A 26,723-nucleotide genomic window follows, 5' to 3' on the forward strand; every position below is an offset into this window, starting at 1 on the left:
GTGGTTTTCATGAGCCGGGCCCCAGTTTACGCCTTATGAGAGCCAGAGATTGGAGCGGCCTGAGGCGGTATGATCTGATGGCTGCATGCATCTGGTGCTCGTTCAGCTGTGGCTTCTTTATTGTGGCAGCTGTGAATGTGGCTCCGGGAGTCGCCTTCGTGAAGTGTGGCGCGTGATGACAGCTGGAAGAAGGGGAAAAGTAAATGTGGCTACAGATGCATGAGTATAGGAATGGCCACGTGGAAAACACCTGTGGATGTTTGGGGATGAGTTGGTGCCTGGAGCAGTGAATTTCAGGAAACCACTAATTGGGGCAGGTCCTCTGGAGAGGACAGGGCCTGAGTCAGACCTGGTTTAGGAAATGTGAGTCTCTCAGGAAGTCCATGTCCTCAGGCTGTGCCAGCAGCAGGTACTCTACATGCCAGCTCCTTCCCGCAGGGGATGAGGAAAGCGTAGGTTGGTGTATCAGGATGTTTGTTGTCCTCTATAATGAATACATATTGAGCTGGGATAGTATGGTGCAGATATTAAGAATATATTCTATAGCCAAGCTTTCTGGGTTCAAATCTGGTCTGTGTTCCTTATCTGTGTGAGCATGGGAAAGTACTTCACTTCCCTGTGTCTTGGTTTCTTATCTCTAATCGGGGGTAGCAATAACAACACTTCCCACATACAATTTTTATGAGCATTCAATGAGTTAATAACTTATTTTATCTAACGTATGATGCACATTTTCCACATTTGAAATTCTGGCATGTTTTACATTTTAGAATTATAATTATTTTCTTATAAATAAAGAATATACATATAAATACTGATGCATCTTAGGATTCATGATGTTCTGTATTTGAGGAAATATGTTATTAGTAAAGCATTAGACATAACTTGGTAATGGAAAATGCTACTGTTAGTTACCATTTACCTGGCTTTATAATCACAACCAGATCCAAAGGCCCCACTAAACCTGAAAGGGTACATTTATTGCAAGCCCCGTATCCTTATACTGTGAGAGTTCTTTAAAGCAAAACAAAACCCCAAATAAGAAGGCAGAAGATCTATCCACAAGGAGTCACATGAACTTTTGGTCCTTTGGGGCTTCAGGGCTGTATTGTGTGACTTTCCTTATGGCACTTACCATGGACCTCCCAGGCCCGGCCACACCCTCTGCTTTCCTATCAGACCCATGGATAACCTATTTCAAATCCTGGCCTCTCCTCCCTTCCTGTGCTATTCTTTTCCCTTCCAGTCAGCTAATGCTCTGTCCACATCCTAGACCTTATACTTACTCAAGAGAGCTTTAACTTTGAAGTGATAAGTTATAGCACCCAGTTTCTGTCCTCCATTCTATCATTCCAGCTTTCTCCCCGAGTTCTCCCTTTTCTCCTTCAGGAGCTTGACCCCAAGCATCTTTCCATCTTTCTCCATGTCTACCAACCATTCTGTCTTCACTTCCGTCTTATGACGTTGATTCTGTGAGCTACGTATCCCTTCAGGGACATTCTTCATGATGCTCTTCCTTTCTTTACCCCATCACCACCCATAGCAGCCACCTGACAAAGCCCTGGCCCTGCAGATATCCAAACCTCTGTCCCCTACCTGTGTCTGAATGGAAGAAGCTATTGGAGAAAATGACACAACTGTCCAGGATCTGCCGCTGTGACTTTTGGTCACTAATTTCTAGTGGGCCCTGCTCACTGCCCTCCCCCCAACTCCCCACTCCTGACCCTAATATGTGTTCCTAGCCTGTACTGTTGTTCGGTTTGCAGCAGCTGCTTTTTCAAATAACGTTCTACTGCTTCAGGACTTCTAGTTCTTTTCCTGTCTGAACATTTTACCTCACTTAACAGCTGTAAAGAGGCTGCAAAGTATGGTGGGAAGTGGATTGAAAGTGGTCAGGACACCTGCACTCCGCCGAACAGTCATGTGACCTTGTTCTCCTCTTGTAGTCAGAACATGTGTTTCCCCTGGGTGCTGATCGGAGATTCTCTACCCTACGCTGTAAAGCAATTACTAGTAAGTGATTTTATTTGGGTATTAGTTTCTGCTTGTGTTCCTCTGAGGGAGGGGTGCTGGACTAAGTGACTTCTGAGACTCTATCCTTAAGGTTCTGTGATTTTATGATTTAAGTTTTATATATGTGTGTGTGTTTTTTCCAAACCAGCTTTAATCTTCAGATAGAGACTAGTTCTGATAATGCTATTTAAGTAAAACAGGAATGGTCTCACTTATCATAGGAACCTGTAAGGCACGTTACCTTTCGATATGACAAACCGATTCTTTCTCTATTTTATTATTTTTGAACTAGTGAAATGACTTCTTATGGTTTGGCCCATCATTTATTTTATCAATAGGAAGGAGGAGAGACTTAAGAGTGTCTTGTTTCTGTAATAGCTAAGCTTTGCCTTGAACCTCAGCCTGGGGCTTCAGAGGAAGAAGGATATGCTTCCGGACTGGGTTCTACTCCAAAGGGTGGGTAGGGCGTGTGGGCCAGCAGGGCCTGGGGCTTTGCTGCCAGACCAAACTGAAGGTCTCTATGAAAGGAGCTGATATCCTTCACATGCTGCCAGATGCTGCCATTTCTAAAACAATAATCTGGCTGGTTAAGTTGGGGGTAAAATGAGATTTCCTCAAAGAGCTTGCCTGGGTTTTTCTTGTTTGTTTGTTTGTTTGTTTTGTTTTCCCATCTGAAGTCCCTTCTATATATTCCCAGTATTTGAACGTTATTTCTGGATTCTGAAATTTTAGAGAAACTGCGGTGGGGCAAGAAGAACTCAGTTCCTGTGTATAAGCTCTTGGCTCAATGCAGTTAGCCTTTGTGGCCTCGTCAGCGTGGGCAGAGGAGAGCTTGGAGTTAACGAATGGAGGAGCAGGCTTTTTACAACCTAGGCAAGTGCATCACTTTCCACCTCGCAGACACCGTTGTTTGAGGATAACACTGATGCTTGGCTGTATGTCAGAATCACCGGGACAGTTAAAAACCCCAGTGCCTGGCATGCATCTCACACCCATTAAATCTGTCTCTGGGCTGGGGTCCATGCACAGTTTTTAAGCCTCGCCAGGTGATTCTAATATGTAACCAAGGTTGAGAAACACTGAATTAAGCCTTTATAGGGGAGGATTAAATTGGTTGGCTGGTGGAGACGTCTTGGCTTTCAGAAGTGAGCTATTGTGTCTCCAGTTTAGCTGCGCTGATTTTGACTTTCGTAACACAGTAGCAAGATCCGAGGTGGCCAGCTGCACAGGACTGATTTTTCAGAAGTGTTTTTACAACCTTTGAGTAGCAACTGTGTTTTGCCTGTGAGTGAGTGTACACTTCTTTCACATGCTCTATCGGTAATGTTCCCCACTCTGTACCGGAATGGGAAGTGGGAGATGTGTACATTTGGGAGATGTGTGTTGTTTCCATTTCATTTGGTGCCTTATTCTTTCTGTTCATTTGGAAAATTAGATAATCGACTTCCTCGTAGCTGTTTCCGTGAGAAATTGTCTTAAAAAAAAAAAAAGAAAAAATCAGATTACATGGGGGGAAATAAAGCTAAAACTACCATGGTAAAACTAAAACATCAGATTTTAGTGACGACGTTACACTGAAATGTGTAGAGGCAGTATTTGGGGGATGACTGTTTCTGTCTGTGTGCACACAGTCTTCAGTTTCTACAAATTGAAACTGGCCCATTGAACAGTTTCCACTAAGAGTGCTAAGAGATCTTAGATTAGGGTTGCCAGATAAAACACAGGATGTCCAGTTTAATGTGCACTTCAGATAAACAACGAATAATTACTTAGTATAAGTACATCCCCTATATTGCATGAGGCCTACTTATACTAAAGAAGTATCTGTTGTTTATCTGAAGTTCACATTTAACTGAGTATCCTATAATTTTATTTTCTGAGTCTGGCAACCTTGTGGAGGTTGGACCAGAGGGCCAGAGAAATGTTCATTTTTTTTCTGAGCTGGATCTCCTTGGTGTGACCTTACCTCTCACCATATTCCTACTGAGAAGCTACTAAGCTTTCCATCTCAAATGCTCGCTGTGCTGGCTTTTCTATATGTCTAATAGGTCTTCTCATCTTGGTATTAGGATTGAGAAATGGCAGATTTAAAAGGAGACACACACACACACACACACACACACACACACACACACACACACACAATTCTTAAATTCTGAATGGTATAAGTAATGTGAGTTAAGACCTTACATTTACACGGCTTTCCATCCCAAGCTCTCACTTTTTTGTTATTTTCCCCTGTATGTCTAATAGCTTTTCTTATATTTGATAGGAAGAGACTTGAAAATAGCCACAAAAGTCAGTTCTTAAATTCTGCATGGTAGAATTAATGCAAGTTAAGACCTTATAGTTAATAGGCACCAAGCCGGTGGCAGGTGCAATATGTTTTCATTTGGAGTACTTTTCCACCATGTGGGAGACACAAGTGTCCTATCTCCCTTAGAAACCTGTGCAGGTGGCCTGGCCTCCTGGGTACTTGTCTGGCCTGGTTTACTAGAAAATTCCACTCTCATTCGAGTTAAAGCTGGCTGGCTTTCACCTGCCTCTCCAGAGACTGCCCTTCACCCCCTTCCTGAAGTTCATTTTCTCGGCTTCAAATAAAGGGCTCTGTCAGTTACTGAGTCCAGGCACCTTCTACAGAGCAGGGAACTTCTCCCAAAGTTTTCAGTCAAGTCAACTAATGCTTATATGTTTTGTTTCCTTTTTTTTTCTGTTTTTTTAATTTTATTAGGATTTTGTATATTCATTCTGTTGGAGGTAGATAATTTGCCTCACTAACTATAAAGCTAAACCTAGTCTTATGTAAAAAAAAAATCTATATGTGAAATTTTGGGCATGTCATTACCATTTATAGAAGAGAATCCTGAATACTTTCAAACTAATAGAAAAATAACAAAGTGAGTGAATGTACACTTGTATATTAGTCATCTATATTTGAACAGTTTGCCATATTTTCTTCAGACTTTTAAAGCCAGTGGCTGATTCCCCCTTTTAAATTCCTCTTAATTCAATTCCTCTGCTTGTCTCCCCAGAGATAGCCACTTTCCCAAGGTTTGTGTGGGGTTCACCACCAGGCAGAACTTGGGGTGGTGCCATTCACAATCAACCTATGTGCCCCTAGGCAATGCATAGCATGGGTTTCCTAGACCCTGTACAAATGGTATTGTTGCAGGACGACTGGGTGGGTGGAATTCCTTCGTTGGAGTGGGAGTGGGGTTCTTGGAGTTCTGTTGGAATAAGAATTTGTGAAGGCCCCATGGGAGGATGAGATGTTGTAGAAAGCTTTATTTGTGTGGAATTATATCCCTCGGGTTCAAATGTCCCATGTCCCTTAAACCAGGCCTGAAGAAGGTGCAGCTGGGCGTTTAGTAGAGCTAAAAGCAGGGCCAGTGTCCAGAGTTTCCATTCCAGAGTGGAGTCGAGTCTGATATAGCATCAGGCTAGATTTAGTCCATTTGTCCATTGTGTGGGCTAGTGCAGGGGAGCACGCCCCCTGCAACTGGAGTCCCAAGAGAGCAAGAGGGCCAAGAGCACAAAAGAGAGAACTGTCGCCGAAACCGGTTTGGCTCAGTGGATAGAGCGTCGGCCTGTGGACTCAAGGGTCCCAGGTTCGATTCCGGTCAAGGGCATGTACCTTGGTTGCGGGCACATCTCCAGTAGGAGGTGTGCAGGAGGCAGCTGATCGATGTTTCTCTCTCATCGATGTTTCTAACTCTCTATCCCTCTCCCTTCCTCTCTGTAAAAAATCAATAAAATATATTTTTTTAAAAAAAAAAAGAGAGAGAGAGAACTGTCTTTGTTCAGGAGTTAAGGATCTCAGATTCCAGGCCCTTGCCATGGCCACGCCTTTTCTGGCCACTGACTCCCTCCCAGGTGTGACTGACAGGTAAGCATCTCCCCATGTCACCCAGACTTACTGGGCATGTGTCTATTGCCCAGTCCCTTCCCCCGGTGATCTGTGAGGAACAGACTTGGAGAATGTTACTGCAGCTTCTTGGCAAAGCTATATAAATGCATGACTATATTATCTACTCTCCCCTTTGCTCCCTTCCTGTTAAATAATAACCATGTTATTATAATGGTATCGGTATCACCATTTAAATTTTGACAATCATATCATTGTAAGTAATACCAGTTTTGTCTCTTCCTTTCCAGTTTTTACATCTCATTTCTCTTCATATTGCATTGTTCCAGACTTCTAGTATATCCTAATATATAAAAACCCAGGGTCCAAAATGACCGAAGGCTCGACCAAACACTGGAAGTCAGTCCTGCAGTCAGTGCTGGGTCGGCAACCCAGCACTGCTGTTGGTGCAGGTGCAGCGACCCAGCACTGACTGCCGAGGGGGCTGCGGATCAGGCCCGGAGAGCGGCCCAGAGAGAGAGGCAGGGTCTGATCTGCAGCCTCCATGGCAGCTGTTGATTAACCGTTGTCTCTCTCTTTCTCTCTGGGCTTCGCCAGCAGCCACCGTGCCTCTGTTTCTCTCTGGGCCTCCATGGGGGTTGCTGATCAGCCCTGTGTCTCTGATCAGGCCCGGAGATAGACCTGGAGATGCTGACTGGCATAGAAACTGACCAATCAGAACCAAATCTGGGTGAGCTGTGAGGAGCCAATGGCTGCCTAAAAGGCAGAGCTTTTGACACTGACTGGCATAGAAACCAACCAATAAGAACCAAATCTGGTGAGGAGCCAATGGCTGCATAGGAGGTGGAGCTTTTGACACTGACTGGCATAGAAACTGACCAATCAGAACCAAATTGGCCGGTAGGAAGGGCAGTTGGGGGCAACCAGGCTGGCAGGGGAGGGCAGTTGGGGGCGAGATCAGGCCGGCAGGGGAGGGCAGTTAGGGGTGAGATCAGGCCAGCAGGAGAGGGCAGGTAGGGGCAATCAGGCAGGCAGGCAGAGGCAGTTAGGGATGATCAGACAGGCAGTCAGGTGAGCGGTTAGGAGAGAGCGGTCCCAGATTGCCACAGGGATCGGGCCTAAACCGGCAGTCGGACATCCCCCAAGGGGTCCCTGATTGGAGAGGGTGCAGGCTGGGTTGAGGGAACCCCCGCTCCATGCATGAATTTTGTGCATTGGGCCACTAGTAGGAAAATAAGAACGATGGTGGGCATTCTTAATCTTGTTTCCTGAAGTTTCACTATTAGATTTGAAGTTTGCTGAAATTTTTTGATCAATAGTTGTGAATCTGCTTCCCTTCTATTCTAAGTTAGCTAAGAGTTGTTTTTTAAATATCAAGAATGAGTATTGAGCTTATGAAGACTTTTTTCTTTATCATTTGTATCATTTTGAGACAATGGTTTTCCTCTCTTAGTATATTAATATGGTATATATCATCAATACAATTTTCAGATAATATATATCAAATCTTGCATTCTTAGAATAAACTTTGCATAGTTGTATGGTTTGTTTACTTTCAAAAACTTCTTATTTAGATTTGCTAGTTTTAGTTTTTTCTCATTTACAGTCTATTCTTTTGTTTTTGAAATCACATTATAGAAAAAGAACATCATCTGTATGATAATATTACTTTGAAATATTTTTTTGACAGACAACTATTTAGTTTTTATTTCATAATCATAAACTAAACTCTGCAATCTAGCTAGACTGGGAGGGGGTAAGGAAATTATGGGACCCAATAAACTGTGGCAAGAGCACAAAGATTATAGAACATTCCAAACAAATCAGGTGAAGGGGTGCTCTCCTTAGCTACAGAAGGAATGGTCTGGTGGTTAAGATAAAGCACAAGTCAAATTTATTAGAGTTGTCCACAGTCAGCAGTGGTGATCTTCTTGCTGGTCTTGCCATTCCTGGACCCAAAGCATTCCATGGCTGTCACAATATTTATGCCTTCTTTCACCTGGCGAAGACCACATACTTGCCATTCAACCACTCAGTCTTGGCAGCGCAGATGAAAAACTAGGAACCGTTTGTGTTAGGGCCAGCATTTGCCATGGACACAATGCCAGGACCTGTATGTTTCAGGATGAAGTACTCATCCTCAAATTTCTCCCCATAGATGGACTATTTTGTGCTATTTTGGCGTGTGAAGTCATCACCCTGACACATAAAGTGAAAGCAGGAACCTTTATAACCAAATCCTTTCTCCCCAGTGCTCAGAGCATGCGAGTTTTCTGCTGTCTTTGGAACTTTGTCTGCAAACAGCTCAAATGACACGTGGCCCAAGGGCTCGCTGTCGACGGCGATGTCGAAGAACGCGGTGGGGTTCACCATGGCTGGTCACGGCAGCTCTGGGGTGGCGGCATCTGCAAAGCAATTACTTTGAAATCTTTTGATGAATTGTTCCAATGAATCATCAATATTTTGCAAATATATGCTCCTGAAAAGGATGCATGTTGTCACTGGTTGGGTTCTGAGATATATATAATCAAGATTGTTAATCGTGTTAATCACTGTTTTCATTTGCTTGATCTATCAATTTCTAATAGAGTGGTACTACTTATCTCCTGTTGATTTACTTGTTAATTTTGTTATATTTTTGTCAGTTTTTACTTCATATATTTTAAGGCTAAGATGTTAGTTGAATTTAAGTTCATGATTATACCCACCAGCTAAGTTAAGAAATAAAACATTAGAAATACATTTAAAATTTCCTATGTGCCCTCTACCTTCACCTTAGGTGAACTTATTTATTAGACCTGTGTACTTCTTAATACTTAGGTGTAAAATCCCCAAAAAATATATAATATGGTTATGTGTTTGAAATGGCATCCTGCTGTGTGTGTCTTGCAGCAACTTTTTTTTTCAAGATTATTTGTTTGATTACCTGTGTTGGTATCTATAGCTCTAATTCATTCATTTAAATGCATCACTTTGAGTGAATATGTCACTCAATATTTGCTTATCTGCATAGCTGTTGATGAAAATTTAAGTTTATTCCTATTTTTTATGGTTTGAAACAATGTGTCCATAAGTGTCCTTTTAAACCTTTGTGTTCATGTGTAAATAAATCCCTCACTAGGGCTAAAGTTTAGAGTAGAATTTCTGGTTTTATTTATGTACACCTTTAAACTTATTAGATATTTTAAAAATGATCTTTAAAATGATTCTAAACAACACTCCTATCAACAGTGTGTGAAATTCTCAATCCCACTCTTTCTCACCAGCAAATAGTGTTAGCAGACTTTTTTTTTTTGCAAGCATTTCTTTTTATTAACAAAAGATATTAAAACAGCCAAATTCAAATGAACTACCCAGACTTTTTAATATTTGCAAATTTGATAGGTCTGAAGTGACATCCACTGTAGTTTTAATTGCATTATCCTGAGGACCAGTGAAGTTGCATATCTTTTTATATGTTTACTAGAGACCCGGTGCATGAAATTTGTGCACAGGGGGCGGGGGGTGTCCCTCAGCCCAACCTGCACCCTCTCCAATCTGGGACCCCTCGAGGGATGTCTGATTGCCCATTTAGGCCCAATCCTGGACTATCCAGGACGGTTGGCTCCCAACCGCTCGCCTGCCTGCCTGCCTGATTGCCCCTAACTTCTTCTGCCTGCCAGCCTGATCAACGCCTAACTGCTTCCCTGCCGGCCCGATCCCCCCCAACTGCCCTGCCCTGCAGGCCTGGTCACCCCTAACTGCCATCCCCTGCTGGCCTGGTCACCCCCAACTGCCCTCCCCTGCTGGCCTGATCGCCCACAACTGCCCTCCCCTGCTGGCCATCTTGTAGTGGCCATCTTGTGTCCACATGGGGGCAGCCATCTTGTGTGTTGGAGTGATGGTCAATTTGCATATTACCGCTTTATTATATAGGATTAGCCATTTATAATTTATTTTGCATTAATGTACTATCCTTTTGCTAATTTTTAAAATAAATCTTTATTGTTCAGATTATTACAATTGTTCCTCTTTTTTCTCTCCATAGCTCCCCTCCACCTGATTCCCCCCCACCCCATCCCCTTATCCCCCACTACTGTCCTCATCCATAGGTGTAAGATTTTTGTCCAATCACTTCCCGCACCCCTCACACCTCCTTCCCCCTGAGAATTGTCAGTCCATTCCCTTTCTATGACCCTGATTCTATTATATTCACCAGTTTATTCTGTTCATCAGATTTTTTATTGACTTGATTTTTAGATTCACTTGTTGATAGATATGTATTTGTTGTCACTTGGTTGTTCATAATATTTATCTTTACCTTTTTCTTCTCCTTCCTCTTCTTAAAGAATACCCTTCAGCATTTCATATCATCCTGGTTTGTTGGTGATGAACTCCTTTAGCTTTTTATTTATTTATTTTTAAAACATATTTTATTGATTTTTTTACAGAGAGAAAGGGAGAGGGATAGAGAGAAACATTGATGAGAGAGAAACATTGATCAGCTGCCTCCTGCACACCCCCCACTGGGGATATGCCCGCAATCAAGGTACATGCCCTTGGCCGGAACCAAACCTGGGACCCTTGAGTCTGCAGGCCGACGCTCCATCCACTGAGCCAAACCAGTCAGGGCCTTTAGCTTTTTCTTGTCTGTGAAGCTCTTTAACTGACCTTCAATTCTAAATGATAGCTTTGCTGGGTAGAGTAATCTTGGTTGTAGGTTATTGCTGTTCATCACTTTGAATATTTCTTGCCACTCCCTTCTTGCCTGCATAGTTTCTGTTGAGAAATCAGCTGACAGTCATATGGGTACTCCCTTGTAGGTGACTAACTGTTTTTCTCTTGCTGCTTTCAAGATTCTCTCTTTGTCTTTTGCCCTTGGCATTTTAATTATGATGTGCCTTGGTGTGGTCCTCTTTGGATTCCTTTTGTTTGGGGTTCTCTGCGCTTCCGGGACTTGTAAGTCTATTTCTTTCACCAGGTAGGAGTTTTCTGTCATTATTTCTTCTAATAGGTTTTCAATATTTTGCTCTCTCTCTTCTTCTGGCACCCCCATAATTCGGATGTTGGTACACTTGAAGTTGTCCCAGAGGCTCCTTACACTATCTTCATATTTTTGGATTCTTTCTTCTTTTTGTTTTTCTGGTTGGGTGTTTTTTGCTTCCTCATATTTGATTCTTGGGGTCCTCTAGTCTACTGTTGGATTTCTGTATATTATTCTTTATTTCAGACAGTGTATGCTTAATTTCTGACTGGTCCTTTTCCATTTTTTTTTTTTTTTTGGCATTCTCATTAAGATCCTTGAAGGTCTCACTAAGTTCCTCAGAGGTCTCACTAAGTTTCTCAGCAGTTTCTAGAAGATTCTTGAGTAACTTTATAACTGTGGTTTTGAACTCTATATCCAGTAGTTTGCTTTCCTCCATTCTTTCATTCGTGACATGTTTCTTTGTCTCCGCATTTTGGCTGCTTCCCTGTGTTGATGGAGTGGCTTTGTGTGGTAGGTGACCTACAGGGCCCCGTGGCTCAGCCTCCCCAATCACCTGAGGTGAACACTCTTGGTGCACACCTTTGTGGGCTGTGTGCACAGTCTTGTTGTAGTTAAGCCTTGATTGCTGTTGGTACACTGGGAGGAATTGACCTCCAGGCCAATTGGCTGTGAGGATCAACTGTGTCTATAATGGAAGAACTGCTGTGCTGGAGACACCCTTATGGGGCAGGACTTGCTTCAGTGGGGCTTTGGTGCTCACTGAGTCTGCCTCTTGAATGTTTCACTTATGTATGTGAGGAGTTGAAATCTGGTGTTGTCTCACACTGACTTCTAGGTGCACTGGTTCCTGGATCTCCAACGAGGTGCAAGTCAGCTACTGTCTGAGGCCACCCAGCAGGAGCTACAGGGAGATCTGCAGATTTCTCATCTTTGCTTGGGGTTTGGAAGTTTTGGAGCTGTCTTACCCAGTTGCAATTTATTAGGTTAAGCTGCGAAAGGGCAGGCCATTCATATGCAAAAGCCACTGCACACAGATTGGGCGGGTTTGTAAATTGGGTGGGGCGGTGTCTCAGGGAATCACTAGGGCATGGCAACCAGCGATGGCTGCCAGTCAGCCGTCTCTGCATCTCCGCTTTTCCGCGTCTCTGCGTTTCCGCGTCTCTGCGTTTCTGCCTCCTCGCGTTTTCGCATCCCCGCGTCCAGCGTCCCAGCGCAGTAAACAATGATTCCTGTGCGCACCTCTGTGAGAAAGCCACCCTCACTTTCCGACCCAATGCTAGACAGTACAGTTTCTCCCCATAGGAGTCTGGGTCCCCAGAGTCTCGCTGGAAACTGGAGTTCAGAGCAGTCGGGAGCTTGTATCTCCTTCCCGATTGAAAAAACAGCGCACTCAGTTGCCAGCCTGATTCGCCCACCTCTGTACCTCTGCTTTTCTGAGACTGCACCTCCTACACAGTCTCAATGAGCTTCTTTCTTTTCTTCTAGTTGTAGAACTTCTATTCTGCCAGCTTTTCCATGGTTCTGGGTGATAGTCGTTTTGTCTTTTAGTTGTAGTTTTGGTGTGGTTGTGAGAGGCAGCATGTACAGGTGTATACCTTATGCCGCCATCTTGATTTTTCCCTGCTCATTTTTATATTGATTGCTTTTCAAAACTTTTTTATAGTACTTGATTGTTCTTCTTTTTTTTTTTTTTGTGAGGTTTTATTTATTTTTTTTATTTTTTATTTTTTATTATTTTTTCTTTTTTAATTTCTTCATTGACCAAGGTGTCACACATTTGTCCTCATCCCCCCACTCCCATCCCACACCCCTCCCCCTGGATGCCCCAACCCTCTGCTGAACTCAAGCATTGGCTAGGCTCATATGCATGCACACAAGACCCTTGGTTGATCTCTCCCCCCTCCCCCCACCCTCCCCTATCCTCCCTCTGAGGCCCGATAGTCCGATCGATGCCCCCTTGTTTCTGGCCCTGTTCCTGTTCATCAGTCCATGTTGTTCATCACTTCCCCTAGATGAGCGAAATCATGTGTCACTAGAGATATACTTATAAGAATTGAATGTGCGACGAGCAATAATAGTTATGCTGACAGGCAAATGAATCAGTCTGTAGTGAGTTTCTTTCTGGACCAACAGTTCTTTTGAGACCCAATATCAATGTCCACCAGTTCGCTATGAGTACATGTCGGCACTGACCCCTCAGCTCTGGATGGTGGACAAATGGTGGCAATGCAGGTCCGACTCCCTCTGGTTTGGTCTCGGCCGGACCCAGGGGCACTGATTCACCCGGATCCAGGGGCCCACGGCCTCACCCGGACCCGGGGCCAGGCTCACCCGGATCCAGGGGCCCACGGCCTCACCCGGACCCGGGGCCAGGCTCACCCGGATCCAGGGACCCACGGCCCCACCCGGACCCGGGGCCAGGCCCACCCGGATCCAGGGGCCCGCGGCCCCACCCGGACCCGGGGCCAGGCCCACCCGGATCCAGGGGCCCGCGGCCCCACCCGGACCCGGGGCCAGGCCCACCCGGATCCAGGGGCCCGCGGCCCCACCCGGACCCGGGGCCAGGCCCACCCGGATCCAGGGGCCCGCGGCCTCACCCGGACCCGGGGCCAGGCCCACCCGGATCCAGGGGCCCGCGGCCCCACCCGGACCCGGGGCCAGGCCCACCCGGATCCAGGGGCCCGCGGCCTCACCCGGACCCGGGACCCAGGCTCACCCGGATCCAGGGGCCCACGGCCTCACCCGGACCCGGGACCCAGGCTCACCCGGATCCAGGGGCCCACGGCCTCACCCGGACCCGGGACCCAGGCTCACCCGGATCCAGGGGCCCACGGCCTCACCCGGACCCGGGGCCAGGCTGATTGTTCTTAAAACTAATCTTTTGTTGGTCATATGCTTTGCAAATGTCTTCTCCATTTATGTATGTGGCTTATTACTTTTTATTAAAAAAAGCTTTTTAAAAAAATTATTGATTTCTTGATTTCAGAGAGGAAGAGTAAGACAGAGTTAGAAACATCAATGATGAGAATTATTGATCTGCTGCCTCCTGCACACCCCACACTGGGGATCGAGCCCATAATCTAGGCATGTGCCCTGACCAGGAATTGAACCATGACCTCCTGGTTCATAGGTTGACACTCAACCATTGAGTCACACTGGCCGGGCTGTGGCTTATCACTTTCTAATGATATCTTTTAATATACTGAATTTTGGTAATTTTAATATAGTTGGATTTAAAAAATGTTTTCCTTGCCCTGGCTCAATGGTTAGAGCATAGGCCTGCAAACTGAAGGGTCCTGGGTTCAATTCCTGGTCAAGGACATGTACCTGGGTTGCAGTTCATCCCTGCCTTGGTTGACTGGCAATTGATGGATGTGTCTCTCAAGTCATTGTTTCTCTCTCTCTCCACCTCCCCTCCCTTCCTTCCACTCTAGCTAAGAAGATATGAAAAAAAAAATCCTCAATGAGGATTAACAACAACAAAGTCTTCCTTTATTTTTTAAAAAACACTTTACTTAAGAAATCTAATGTTCTGGCCCTGGCCAAGTAGCCCAGCTGGTTAGAACATCGTCCCAGTATGCCAAGGTTGCAGATTCACTCCCCGGTCAGAGCACATACAAGAATCAACCAATGAATGCACAGATACGTGGAACAACCAATTGAGCAATTGAGCTCTCTCTCTCTCTCTCTCTCTCTTCCTCTTTCTTTCTCTAAAATCAATTAAAAAGAAAAGAAATCTAATGTTCTTCCAAGGTTTTTTCTGTTAAGCTTTCACAGTTAGATTTTTAATCTCCTGGGATTGATTCTTTTTAAAGTATTAATATTTTTCTTAAATCTGGATTAAAAAAATAGTCTATCCCCGTCCCCCCCTCCTCCCAGACTTCAGTGCAATCTGAGATCACACAGTCAGTTTCCATACGTGCATGTCTCTTTTTTACAGACTTCCTTTTCTTCTATTTCATGGTCTGCTCTGTTATCCCTATACCAATGCCAGTTTCTTAATTATGATTTGTCCGTATTCTTCTTTTCTTATTCCTGCTACATTTCTATTATTCTTCAGCGTTTTCTTTTATTCACACATCCTTTCCTTGACTGTGCTAGAGTTTATTCAGCTCTTGAGCTTTGCATTTCAATGACTGTATTTTACATTTCTAATATTTCTAAATTTTATAGTCATCCACTATTGTTTTATTTTGTTTTCACAGTATGCTGTTCCTGTCGTTATTATTTATAATGGTTGTTATCCTTTTATCTTTGTAAGGATTCTAAATATTACTAAAATATTTCAGTTTTTAACATTTAAAATTTGTTTTGTGTGATTTTCTGTCTCAGTTGTTTTTGTTGTCTGTCTTGACATCTAGGTTCCTTCAAGTCTATTGGAAGTTTGGCTTGAAGGCTCATGACATGTAGGATGCTTTTAAAAAAAAGATGTCTCCTCTTCCCCTTTACACTGGTCTGTTTTGCATTAGCTTCCCCTGGTCCTTGCAAGACCCCCAGCCCAGAAGGTGGTCTTACGGTGGTGTTTGGGGTTCCCAGCCCACGGTGTTGATGTGGATGTTGCAGATCTCGTCGCTGGGGACAGGAATGGACAGGGCCTGGAGATGGCTCTTAATCTCTGTCTATAGCTTCCTGATTAAGCCCCCAGGTAGTAGTTGACAGCAACTTCTATCTTTCCTCTACCATCTGGGAATCCCACTGTGTCCTTTTTCCTAAGCCACAAGCCTGGCCCTGGTTTCCTGCCCCACAGGGTCCCTTTCAGCCCCTGTTCTCTGCAGTAACCTAACTCCAGGCCACCTGACTGCCTCTGGAACTGGGGAGCAGCAGGCCCAGAGCTTCCAGCCCAGAGCACCCCTTTGCTGCTTTGTTCCATTGCTGTTTCTTAGAAATGTTATTCTGTTTGGTACTCGCCCATGACTTTAAACTTTCTTGCTTCATATTTTAGATTTTATCGCTATGCAGACTTAGGAGGGAATGAAAAAGGGTGAACCTATAACAACTGGAAGTCTATTGGGTCACTTTTAATTTTGGAAATGTGGTTGTAAATATCCCCTACTGGTTCTAATTTTTCTCATATAACTACCATATCCATACTAGTTTATCCTTCATATCAAATAAAAACGTTCATTTCATAGCTGTGATGCGCCGTCATCTCTCCCTACCTGCCCGCCCCTGCCAATTCCAAGTGTTACTGTGCCACTTGGTAGCAAGTTTTGTTTAAATATGAAGTATTGTGTCTGCCACCTAGTGGCAGGCATTGGGTAAACTAAATGTTTTTCTGACAAGTTTTGTGCCTCTATAGATGTTTTGTGGCTTTTATTTATTTTATTTAGTTTTACTTTTTTTTTCTTTCCCAATTGCAGTCTACATTAAATATTATTTTGTATTAGTTTTCCGGTGTACAGCATAGTGGTTAGACAATCATATACTTTACTGCATACATAAAACTACATAGATAGAAAAGGGAATATACGTTTATCTGAGCTTGTGTCCCTAGAGTTCTAAACTTCTTGGCATCCCTATTTTAACAGACTAGAAAATAAATGTAAGAGGAGAAGCAAAATGAAAAGATAGGTTATCGAAGTGTTGGCAGCTAGAAGTTGATTTAATGACTGTTTTCTCCATGGTAAGCTGTCCATCAAATTATGTTTGGCCTTTAATACTTACCTGGGGAATCCAGGTAAAAATCAAAGAGACATAGCCATGAACTTGCTGACTTTTGTATATATTTCATACCAGCATCCTAGTACATAAAGACTCAATTATTGTTCTGAGATAATTTTTTGACATAAATGATATAAATATGTTGCTCTTTCCCTGCTTCATTTATCCTCTTCTCCTGAGCCCTATCTGTCTGTATTGGTTGGTGAGACTCCATTCCAGTTATTTTAAACCTCCAAAATGGTCTGATCTTCCAAAGTAAACCCAGCTAGACACTTAACAAATGTATTCATCAGCTATTGCTGCAATAATGCTGTGTAGCAAACTATGCTAAAACCCAGTAGCTTTCAATAACTACCACCCTAACTCATTATTCTGTAATCTTTATTCTTTCATCATTTTTCTTGTGGACTCCCAAAATGAGTATTCTACAAGTGAGGGCATTAGCTTCCTGCTTCTACGTGCTGCCCAGGCATCATATTGCATCATCCTTGTCAGGAATGGGGATGTGTTTTCTTGCCAGCTGTCACACTGGGGCTGTTGGTAAAAGTATTTATTTGTTTAAGGAGGAGATGAATCAATATTTCCTGGGTGTTAGCGTTGTGATGATCTCCTTTATCAAGCTGTTAATTAGTCATAACCTTATCTGTCACACCCTTACAGGCACAGTTTACACAAAATTAATCATTTCAAAATATATTCTCTGTAATTTCTATTTAGAATGTAGATGTTGTTCCTAAGGGGCATCAGTTTTACAAGAAGGTTGGTTTAGCTAACCTTCCTTTGCATACTTTGTAGAAACTGAGAATTGATTAAGGTTTAGCTATTGATCATCATATGGTTTAGGACTCAACATTTATATGACTCACATTTACTAAATTGCCCTCTTATTTTATGAATCTAGAGGCTCTTTTGTGCCTATGTAATACTCTTTATTTGATATATGATAATAACCAGAGCAATCTTATTTCTTATATTGTAATGTTAAAGTAGGCATAAAATGGCATAAAACACAGAGGTTAAAAAAATAACTTTTCGTTGAATGCCTATGTGACACCACCTTGCTCAATATATCATGACCTAACTCAATTTCTCTTCTCCTGGGTACCACTTATCCTGACTTTTGTTAATATTATTTTCTTTTCTTTTATAGTTGCTTTTCATTTATGTGTACCTAGGATTAGAATTGTTGGGTAGGGAGTAGGCGTATTTTTCAATTTATTAGAAAAAGCCCAACATTTTCCATAGGGATTGTACCAATTTGCACTTGTGCATGAGAGTTCCCATTGCTCCACATCGTCACCGACACTCAGTTTTGGCCTTAAATATTTCTAATGAGAATGGGCACATTTTAATTTATTTATACATTATTTGTATGTTCTATTGACATTTTCTATAATTTTGTAGGAATTATTGATATATATGTGTATGTGTATATATATATAGATATAGATACATAGATATCTATATCTATATATATATGTACACACACACACAAATACATATATATACACACACATATATATGTTTATAGTATTATTTGTTTCAAGTACTGGTACATTCTCCTTCTCTGTGGCTTGCCTTTTCTTTCTCTTATGGTGTATTTTTATGAAAAGTTGTTCTTAATTTTAATGTAGTGAAATTTATTATTTTTCTTAATATGTAAAGCCGTTTCAATCAAATTCTTCTCTAGCCTGAGGTTTTAAAAAATGCTATATTATCTTCTAAAACAATGATGGTTTTGTTTTTTATAATTTAGCTCTTAAACAACTTAGAATAGATTATTATATGGTGTAAATTTGGAGTCCATTTTCATGTTTTTCCATGTAAGTATTTATTTTTCCCAACTCAAAGTTAATGAAAAGATAATTATTATTGTAAACAAATATCTCCCATGCTACTCTGTCATATACCAAGTGACTATAGATTCGTGGTTCATGTTTGGGCTCTCTAGTCTATTCTTTTAGTCTATTTGTTATCCCTGTGTTAGTACCACACCACTTTAATTGTGTGGTGATCATTAAAAATAATTTGTATTAGGTGGTCTTACCTTTTATTTATTTTTTTAAGATTATTTTTGCTCTTTTTTTGTTGTTGCACTTCTGTGCTTCAACTGGTATTTAGATTGAGCTCCTCAATTTCAAACAAAACAAAAACTATTAGAAATGTTGAATGGGATTGCACTGAATCCATAGATCAATTTGAGAAAATCAATATCTTTACAATATTGAGTTTTACCAAAAATGGCTTGCCCACTACCTGTCTATATTTTCCTTTGTAATATATTTCAATATAGCATTTCTGATTTCTCATGAGGTCTTACATATTTTTGTTAAGGTTCTTTCTAAGTATGTTGTCCTAAGCAGGAGCACTGTAAATGTTATCTTAAGTTTTATTTTTTATACTCTTGCTGGTATCAGAATTTTTATATACAGATTTTAAATCAAGTAACCCTACTAAACTCACATATTAAATCTAATATTCTAGAGAATCCTGGAATTTTCTAAATATACAATTATAGTGAATAATAGTTTTATTTTCCCCTTTCTATATATGTACATACATATACATGTGTATGCCATGTGTTCATGAGCATATTTGTTTTCTTTTTTCTTGTCCTACTGCACCTGATAGTTCCCTTAGGAAAACAAAGAATAAAAGTGTAGTAACATGTATTTTTGTGTTATGCTGAATCTCCTAGGAAAAATATTTAAAAGTGTAATATTTGATATAGATTTAAAAAATTAATATATGATAGAATTCACTTTTTTTATTTTTGGTGTACAGTTCTCTAATTTTTAACCCATGTATAGATTCATGTAACCACCATCATAGTCAGGATAGAAAATAGTCATATCACCCAAATGGCCCTTTTTGTGCTAACTTTATATCCTATCTAATAAAAGAGTAATATGCAAATTAACCATCACTCCGCTACACCCATAAGCCACGCCCACCAGCCAATCAGAGCAAGTATGCAAATTAACCCCAACCAAGATGGCTGTGGGCACGGAGTGAGCAGGAGGGAGGCTTGGGTTTCCCTGGCAATGGAGGAAGCCAAGCTTTCCACACACCCTGGCAGGCCCAGGCCTCCACTCAAGGGTATAAAGTTTCAATTATAGAAGATAAATAAATTCCAAAAGAAATGGCAGTAGCCACAGAGCTGCAGAGACCAGGAGGCTAGGGTTGCCCCCGGCAATGGAGGAAGCCAAGTTTCTGTAGCCCTGGCCGGCCCAGGCCTCCACTCAAGGCTACAAAGTTTCAATTATAGAAGATAAATAAATTCCAACAGAAATAGCTGCAGCCACTGAGCGAGCAGGAGGCTTGGCTCTGCTAAAGGTAACAAAGTTTCAATTGTAGAAGATAAATAAACCCCAGATACCAGGGTCTCCACTTGGGTTGCCAGGGGGCGTGGCCGGCATGCAAACCACCACAGGCCCCTTGCCCAGGCTCTAGTATATATATATATATATATACACACACACACACACACACACACACACACACTGCCGTCCCCTGCAGGCCTGATCACCCCTAACTGCCCTCCCCTGCAGACCAGGTCCCCCCAACTGCTCTCCCCTGCAGGCCTGGGTCCCCTCCAACTGCCCTTCCCTGCAGGCCCGGTTACCCCCAACTTCTCTCCTCTGCCAGCCTGGTCACCCCTAACTCCCCTCCCTTGCAGGCCTGGTCTCCCCCAACTGCTCTCCACTGCAGGCCTGGGTCCCCCATAACTGCCCTTGCCTGCATGCCTGGTCCCCCCCAACTTCCCTCCTCTGCCGGCCTGGTCCCTCCCAACTGCCCTCCCCTGCTGGCCATCTTGTGGTGGCCATCTTGTGTCCACATGGGGGCAAGATCTTTGACCACATGGGGGCAGCAATCTTGTGTGTTGGTGTGATGGTCAATCTGCATATTACTCTTTTATTAGATAGGATAGAGGCCTGGTGCATGGGTGGGGGCTGGCTGGTTTGCCCTGAAGGATGTCCCGGATCAGGGTGGGGGTTCCCTTGGGGCGTGGGGTGGCCTGGGCGAGGGGCCTGAGGTGGTTTGCAGGCCGGCCACGCCCCCTGGCGACCCAAGTGGAGGCCCTGGTATCTGGGGTTTATTTATTTTCTACAATTAAAACTTTGTAGCCTGGAGCGGAGCCAAGCCTTCTGCTTGCTCCGTGGCAGCAGCCATTTCTGTTGGGATTTATGATTCTTCTATAATTGAAACTTTGTAGCCTTAAGCGGAGGCCTGGGCAGGCCAGGGTGTGCGGAAAGCTTGGCTTCCTTCCTTGCCGGGGGCAACCCTAGCCTCCTGCTCTTTCTAGCTCTGTGGCTGCCGCCATTTCTGTTTGGATTTGTTTACCTTCTATAATTGAAACTTTGTAGCCTTGAGTGGAGGCCTAGGCTGGCAAGGGCAGGCGGAAAGCTTGGCTTCCTCCATTGCCTGGGAAACCTAAGCCTCCCTCCTGCTCTCTGTGGCTGTAGCCATCTTGGTTGGGTTTATTTGCATATTCACTCCTGATTGGCTGGTGGGCATGGCTTATGGGTGTAGCGGAGTGATGGTTAATTTGCATATCACTCTTTTATTAGATAGGATATATATACTAGAGGCCCGGGGCACGAAAAATTGTGCACCGGTAGGCTCCCTACGCCTGGCCAGCGATCAGGGCCAATCGAGGCCTTCTAGCTGCTGGCTGCGACCTTCCTTCTGGCTGCTGGCCGGGGCCTCCCTTCCCTAGCTGCTGGCTGCCGGCCAGGGCCTTCCTTCATTCCACGCCGCCCCTCTGGTTGTCAGCGCACATCATAGCGAGCAATCGAACTCCCAGTCTCCTGGTCAAACTCCCGAGGGGACAATTTGCATATTAGGCTTTTATATATATAGATATATTTTTATTGATTTCAGAGAGAAAAGGAGAGGGAGAGAGAGATAGAAGCATCAACGATGAGAGAGAATCATCAATTGGCTGCCTCCTACACACCCCACACTGGTGATCGAGCCCACAACCTGGGCATGTGCCCTGACTGGGAATCGAACAGTGACCTCCTGGTTCATTGGTTGTTGCTCAACCACTGAACCATTCCAACCAGGCTTACTCTTTATTTTTAAAAAAATATTATATATATACTAGAGGCCCTGTGCACGAAATTCGTGCATAGAGGGGGCGTTCCCTCAGCTCTGCCTGCACCCTCTGCAATTCGGGACCCCTACACCTTTTTCTTATCTAGCTAACCTCTTCACATTTAAAATAAATTAACTGAAATATCACCTACTCTAGGAGATCCTCTTTGAACAAATGTCTTTACAATCTGTATTAAGTATTTTCATAGTATACCATTCTTTTTCTTTAACAGCTACTTAGAGTGGATGCAATGTGGTTTTCATTCTTGCATCTGAATTTTTTCTTCTTGCTCTTGTAATAGCAAAGCTTATCCAATTTACATTTGCCCTTCAAGGGCTTATATTTGGTTCAGTTTCTAGTTGGCTCCCTGCTTTTTTTTTAAGCAATAAATTTGGGTTGTGATAATAAGCCTCACTTGTTAACAAGCCTGTAGGTCTCTTTATCTGAATATTTCTATAATACCTATCACTTTAGCATACCAGAGATTGTGTTCATTTATAGAAAATAATAATAAATATCACCTGATCATTTGATCTTCTAGTAATATTTTATAGCAAGATGTATTATTCTAGTAATTTAACTATTACAAAACTGAGGCATACAGAAATAAATTACATTGAACAATAAATAATGACTCAAATATCAAAGCATGATACACTTAGGGCCTCCCTTGTCCTATGCCTCAGATATCATAGCATAGTACACAGTTCACATGGAACTCAGCTTCCTTTAAAATAGGAAGGGATGCCATACTCATAAAGCAGCTACTTCCACACATATTTTTTAAATTTAATTCATAGCTCATACTCTTTGTACTAATTATTGGAAAATCATCCTAGCAATTGCCTCTGTTCCTCTCTGTATTGTTGCCTTACATTCTGATGTTATTACTGCGCTTTTATCATCCACTCACTCTAATAAGATTGTGAATTTTTTAAGGGCAGAGATCATGACTTGAGCTTGTGTTTCTCTGTCATGGTGTCTAGATAAATACTCAAATGCCATCCAGTCCAAATGACTGTGATGAGAGAGGCCCACTGTTGCTGAAGACCTCTGATTTTTATTTAAGGGCCTCACTTGTTCTGTGCCTTTACAGAGGGGTGAGTAGGGGCTGAGGGAATTTGAGGAAACCCAGACAGAATTCTCCTAAAAGATTTTGCTAAGCTGGCCACCGGACCATCGGGCATTTGTCCAATTAAAACCCGGACACACAGCAATAACAAAGGCACTGGTCTCCTACTGCTAATGCGTGCGGATCAAACCCCAGCCTGCAGGAACTCACCCCTGCAGTCAGGACCAGGACACTGGGTAGACCTGGGCTGGTGCTCCTAAATCTGGGGAGAGGAAGACTTCCCATGGCTGCAGGCTAGAGGCCTCAGACTCCACACCACCCGCCCCAATAGGTCCCTAGCACAGGTTGGTCAGTGGAGCGGCTTCTTAGCCTGGGATTACAAGGCGGCTTGGCCAGGCTCTGCTGGCCTGTTCACCCATGATTACGGATCAGCTCAGCCTGGCCTGTTCACCTGTGATCGCCCTGTGATCACAGGGTGGCTTGGACCCAGGCTCTTCGCCCCGTGATCGGGGGGCGGCTTGGACCCGGGCTTTTCACCCCGTGATCGGGGGGTGGCTTGGACCCGGGCTCTTTGCCCCATAATCACGGGGCGTCTTGGACCCGGGGTCTTCACCCCGTAATCATGGGGCAGCTTGGACCTGGGCTCTTCATCCGATGATCGTGGGGCGGCTCGGCCTGTCTTGTTCCCCCCGTGATCGCAGGGCCACTCGGCCTGGCCTGTTCGCCCCGTGATCGCGGGGCGGCTCTGCCTGGCCTGTTCGCCCCGTGATCGCGGGGCGGCTCTGCCTGGCCTGTTCGCCCCATGATCGTGGGGCGGCTTGGACCCGGGTTCTTCACCCTGTGATCGCGGGGCGGCTCTGCCTGGCCTGTTTGCCCCATGATCGTGGGGCGGCTTGGACCCGGGTTCTTCACCCTGTGATCGCGGGGCGGCTTGGCCTGGCCTGTTCTCCCCGTGATAGCAGGGTGGCTTGGACCGGGCTCTTCGCCCTGTGATCGCGGGGCGGCTCAGCCTGGCCTGTTCTCTCCGTGATCGCAGGGCAGCTTAGACCCGGGCAAGGCAGCATCGGGCGCCGCCTGCCCGGGTCCAAGCCACCTGATGCTGCCTGCTTGGGTCCCCATCTCATCTTGGATCTGCCGGTGACTTCCGACGCTGCCCCCCGCTGCCTGCCCAGGTCCCTGACTGCAGCTTGGATCCCATCAGCCACATAGGGCCTCTGCCTGCGCCGCCTGCATATGCATATTTACCCACCATCTTTGCTGGGTTAATTTGCATATCACTCCTGATTGGCTGTGGGCGTAGCGGAGGTATGATCAATTAGCATTTTTCTCTTTTATTAGTGTAGATTTTTTTTATTTCAGAGAGAGAGAGAGAGAACGCTAGAAACATCAATGATAAGAGAGAATTATTGATCAGCTGCCTCCTGCACAACCCCTGCTGGGGATCGAGTCCGAAACCCAGGCTTGTGCCCTGACCAGGAATCAAACCATGACCTCCTGGTTCATGGGTTGATGCTCAACCACTGAGTCACACTGGCTGTGCCGTGCTGACTCTTTGTAGTCAAACCTTCCCTCATCTCTAACCTCTAATCACTTCTTCTCTGACCTGTTTTCATCCCTATGGTTTTGTCTCATCCAGAATGTCATATAAATTGAATTAAACAATAGTTAGCCTTCTGAGACTGACTTCCTTCACTCTACATAATGCCTTTGAGATTCATCTATGTTGATATATGTATTAATAGTTCATTCCTTATTATTGCTGAGTGGTATTCCATCCTATCGATATACCACAGCTCGTTTATACATTCACTCATTGAATTATGTGTATCTTCTGGCTCTGTAACTTACTCAGTTTCTTCCTTTTTAATGAGGAAAATGTACCCACATCATAGGATTATTGTGTGGATGAAATGAGTTAATACATGTGAAGTGCTTAGGTAACACCTGTACATTATAAGTGCTCAGTAAATATAATTCATTATTATTGTCCCCAATATTAGTAAAGATTTTGAGGTAGAAAAAAAGTTGATAAGTTCAAGGAATAGTAAGAAAGCCAGCGTGCCTGGAGTGTGATGAGCAAGGAAAAGACAGGAAGAGGTATGTGGGAATCAGGTTCCAAAGGGCCTTATGGGCTGTAGGAGGGATCTGGTTCGTTCCTTTAACAGATCATTCAGGCTGCTGTGAGGAGAATGGGTTTTGGTGGTGGTAAGAGAGAGCAGATAACCTTTTCAGGTTACTTCAGTGGTCCAGGGAAAAGATGCTGGTGGCTTGGACCATAGTGGTGGTTGTGGGATGGTAGAAGTGGTTTGATTCGGGGCATAGTATGGATGTAGAAACCTCAAAATTTACTGGTGGATTCCCAGCTCAGTAGACCATGTTCCTCATAAGAGCAGTGGAATGACTAGTCATAATTATCAACAGCAACACTCCTCTCCGTTATGGCTTTACCAAAGATTTCCCGCATCCACTTTGGAACTGAAACCTAGCCTTTCATTCTGAAATTCACTTGAAGAAATAGCCTGTCTTTTCATACATCTTGAAATGACATCTAACTTTCATTTTTCTTATTCATACTCACAACCCAGACCCATTTTAAAAAAACTGGCTTATGCCACAAAAACGTTTTCTCACAGCATTTTGCTCTGTGGTTCTCTGCAGCCTGCATAGTTCTGTGACCCCACATACTTAGCCGTATTGCTGGGAATCAAGTTGTCATAGCTGCTTCATGCTTAGCCAGGGAATGGTCGTTTTAGTGGTTGGCTGCAGTTCCTGTGTACACTTGGGACTTATTGTTGGAATAAACATTATTAGACTCAGACTAAAATTGGACCAGGATTTTATTTTTGTCCTCCTTTCAACTTCAACTTACCCTACATTCTATTCTCTCACCCAAATGACAAATGGTCTTGACTTTCTGAAGTTGATCTAAAGATTAAAATCAGCCCTGGGTGCTTGCTTAGCCTTGCATTCAAATGGAGATTTTGAGGGTGGGGGGAGTGAATGGGGGAGTTAAAAATGGAATTCTCTGATCTCACATAGAAAGTTTTATTTCCTGTGTGTCTGTTCTTAACACATCTGTATTTGTTCTCTGTGGGGCCTTAGCTTCCAACTCCTCCTTAAAGACAAACCCTGACCCAGTCTTTATCTGGAACACTCATCAAGCTTTTTTTTTTAACCCTATCCTATCTGCCTAATTTGGAGCTTATGATAATTCAAAGTTTGCTAAATGGAAGGAAATCTTCCTTTTATCCTGAGCTCCTTGTCCTGTCTTGTCTCAGTTTGCAACATCTCTTGTCAAACGAATATCAAATTGTGGCATTTATTTACTCCAATTTGTGTGTGTGTTTGTGTGTGTGTGTGTGTGTGTGTGTGTGTGTGTGTGTGTTGTTGTTGTTGTTTCAGTCAGTTTACTTGTAGAAGCACCTCTGGAATCTTGGAGATGCTCACTTGGAATTTTGTATATCATTTTGTGCTTCTTTGTAATTGGCTTCTTTTGTGATCTTGCAGAATATCAAGCTGCTATTTTACACTTGAAGAGGGAGCACAAAGAAGAAATTGAAAACCTACAGGTATGTCTCTTTGATTCTGTTGAACTGGTTGCTGAGGCTGATTCTTAGTTTCCTCATGTGCTGAAGTAAACATGTCCCCTTTGAAGGCATATTTACCTGGACAGCACCTGCAGCTTGCACCTGCCAGTGGGCACTGAGTCTGTCCTGGGGATGAAAGCCTTGGACTCTGTTTTTAATATAATTCAATTCTTATTTTTAAATATTACCACAAATGCATTAGCATGGAGAAAGAATTTGATTGGGAAAAATGATGGGCTTATTTGTAAAGCAGGAAAGATGATGATGTATTTAGCCTTTTGTGGTTTATAAGAAGTATTGTTGGAATAAAATAGTTATATTTTGTAGGCACAGTGTAAATCATTTTGTTTGGCTTACTTCCATTCATGTGTTTGTATTTGTCTGCCTGTTAGCACATGCCTGCGATATGATGTCATGCAGATTAAGGCATTAAGGAAGTGAGCCTAGTAGGAGGAAGA

General features: G+C 43.5%; 1 protein-coding gene and 1 pseudogene across 4 annotated transcripts in view; one reads left to right on the forward strand and one right to left on the reverse strand.

Annotated features, from left to right (window-relative positions):
• Nucleotides 1–26,723, forward strand: part of FMN1 (formin 1) — a gene marked incomplete at its 5' end in the record, with an annotated part of 414,719 nt that overhangs the window by 132,331 nt on the left and 255,665 nt on the right. For all 3 annotated transcript variants that reach the window (XM_079768750.1, XM_079768751.1, XM_079768752.1), the window contains one exon: nt 26,186–26,247. In XM_079768750.1, coding sequence (XP_079624876.1) covers nt 26,186–26,247 — 62 coding nt within the window. The remainder of the gene's footprint in view (nt 1–26,185; nt 26,248–26,723) is intronic.
• On the reverse strand, nt 7,692–8,251 carry LOC307098497 (peptidyl-prolyl cis-trans isomerase A-like; annotated as a pseudogene). Its single transcript has one exon. The product of its transcript is annotated as a peptidyl-prolyl cis-trans isomerase A-like (transcript).

The sequence above is a fragment of the Cnephaeus nilssonii genome (genome assembly GCF_951640355.1).
Source record: "Cnephaeus nilssonii genome assembly, chromosome: 4".
Taxonomy (NCBI): Eukaryota; Metazoa; Chordata; class Mammalia; order Chiroptera; family Vespertilionidae; genus Cnephaeus; species Cnephaeus nilssonii.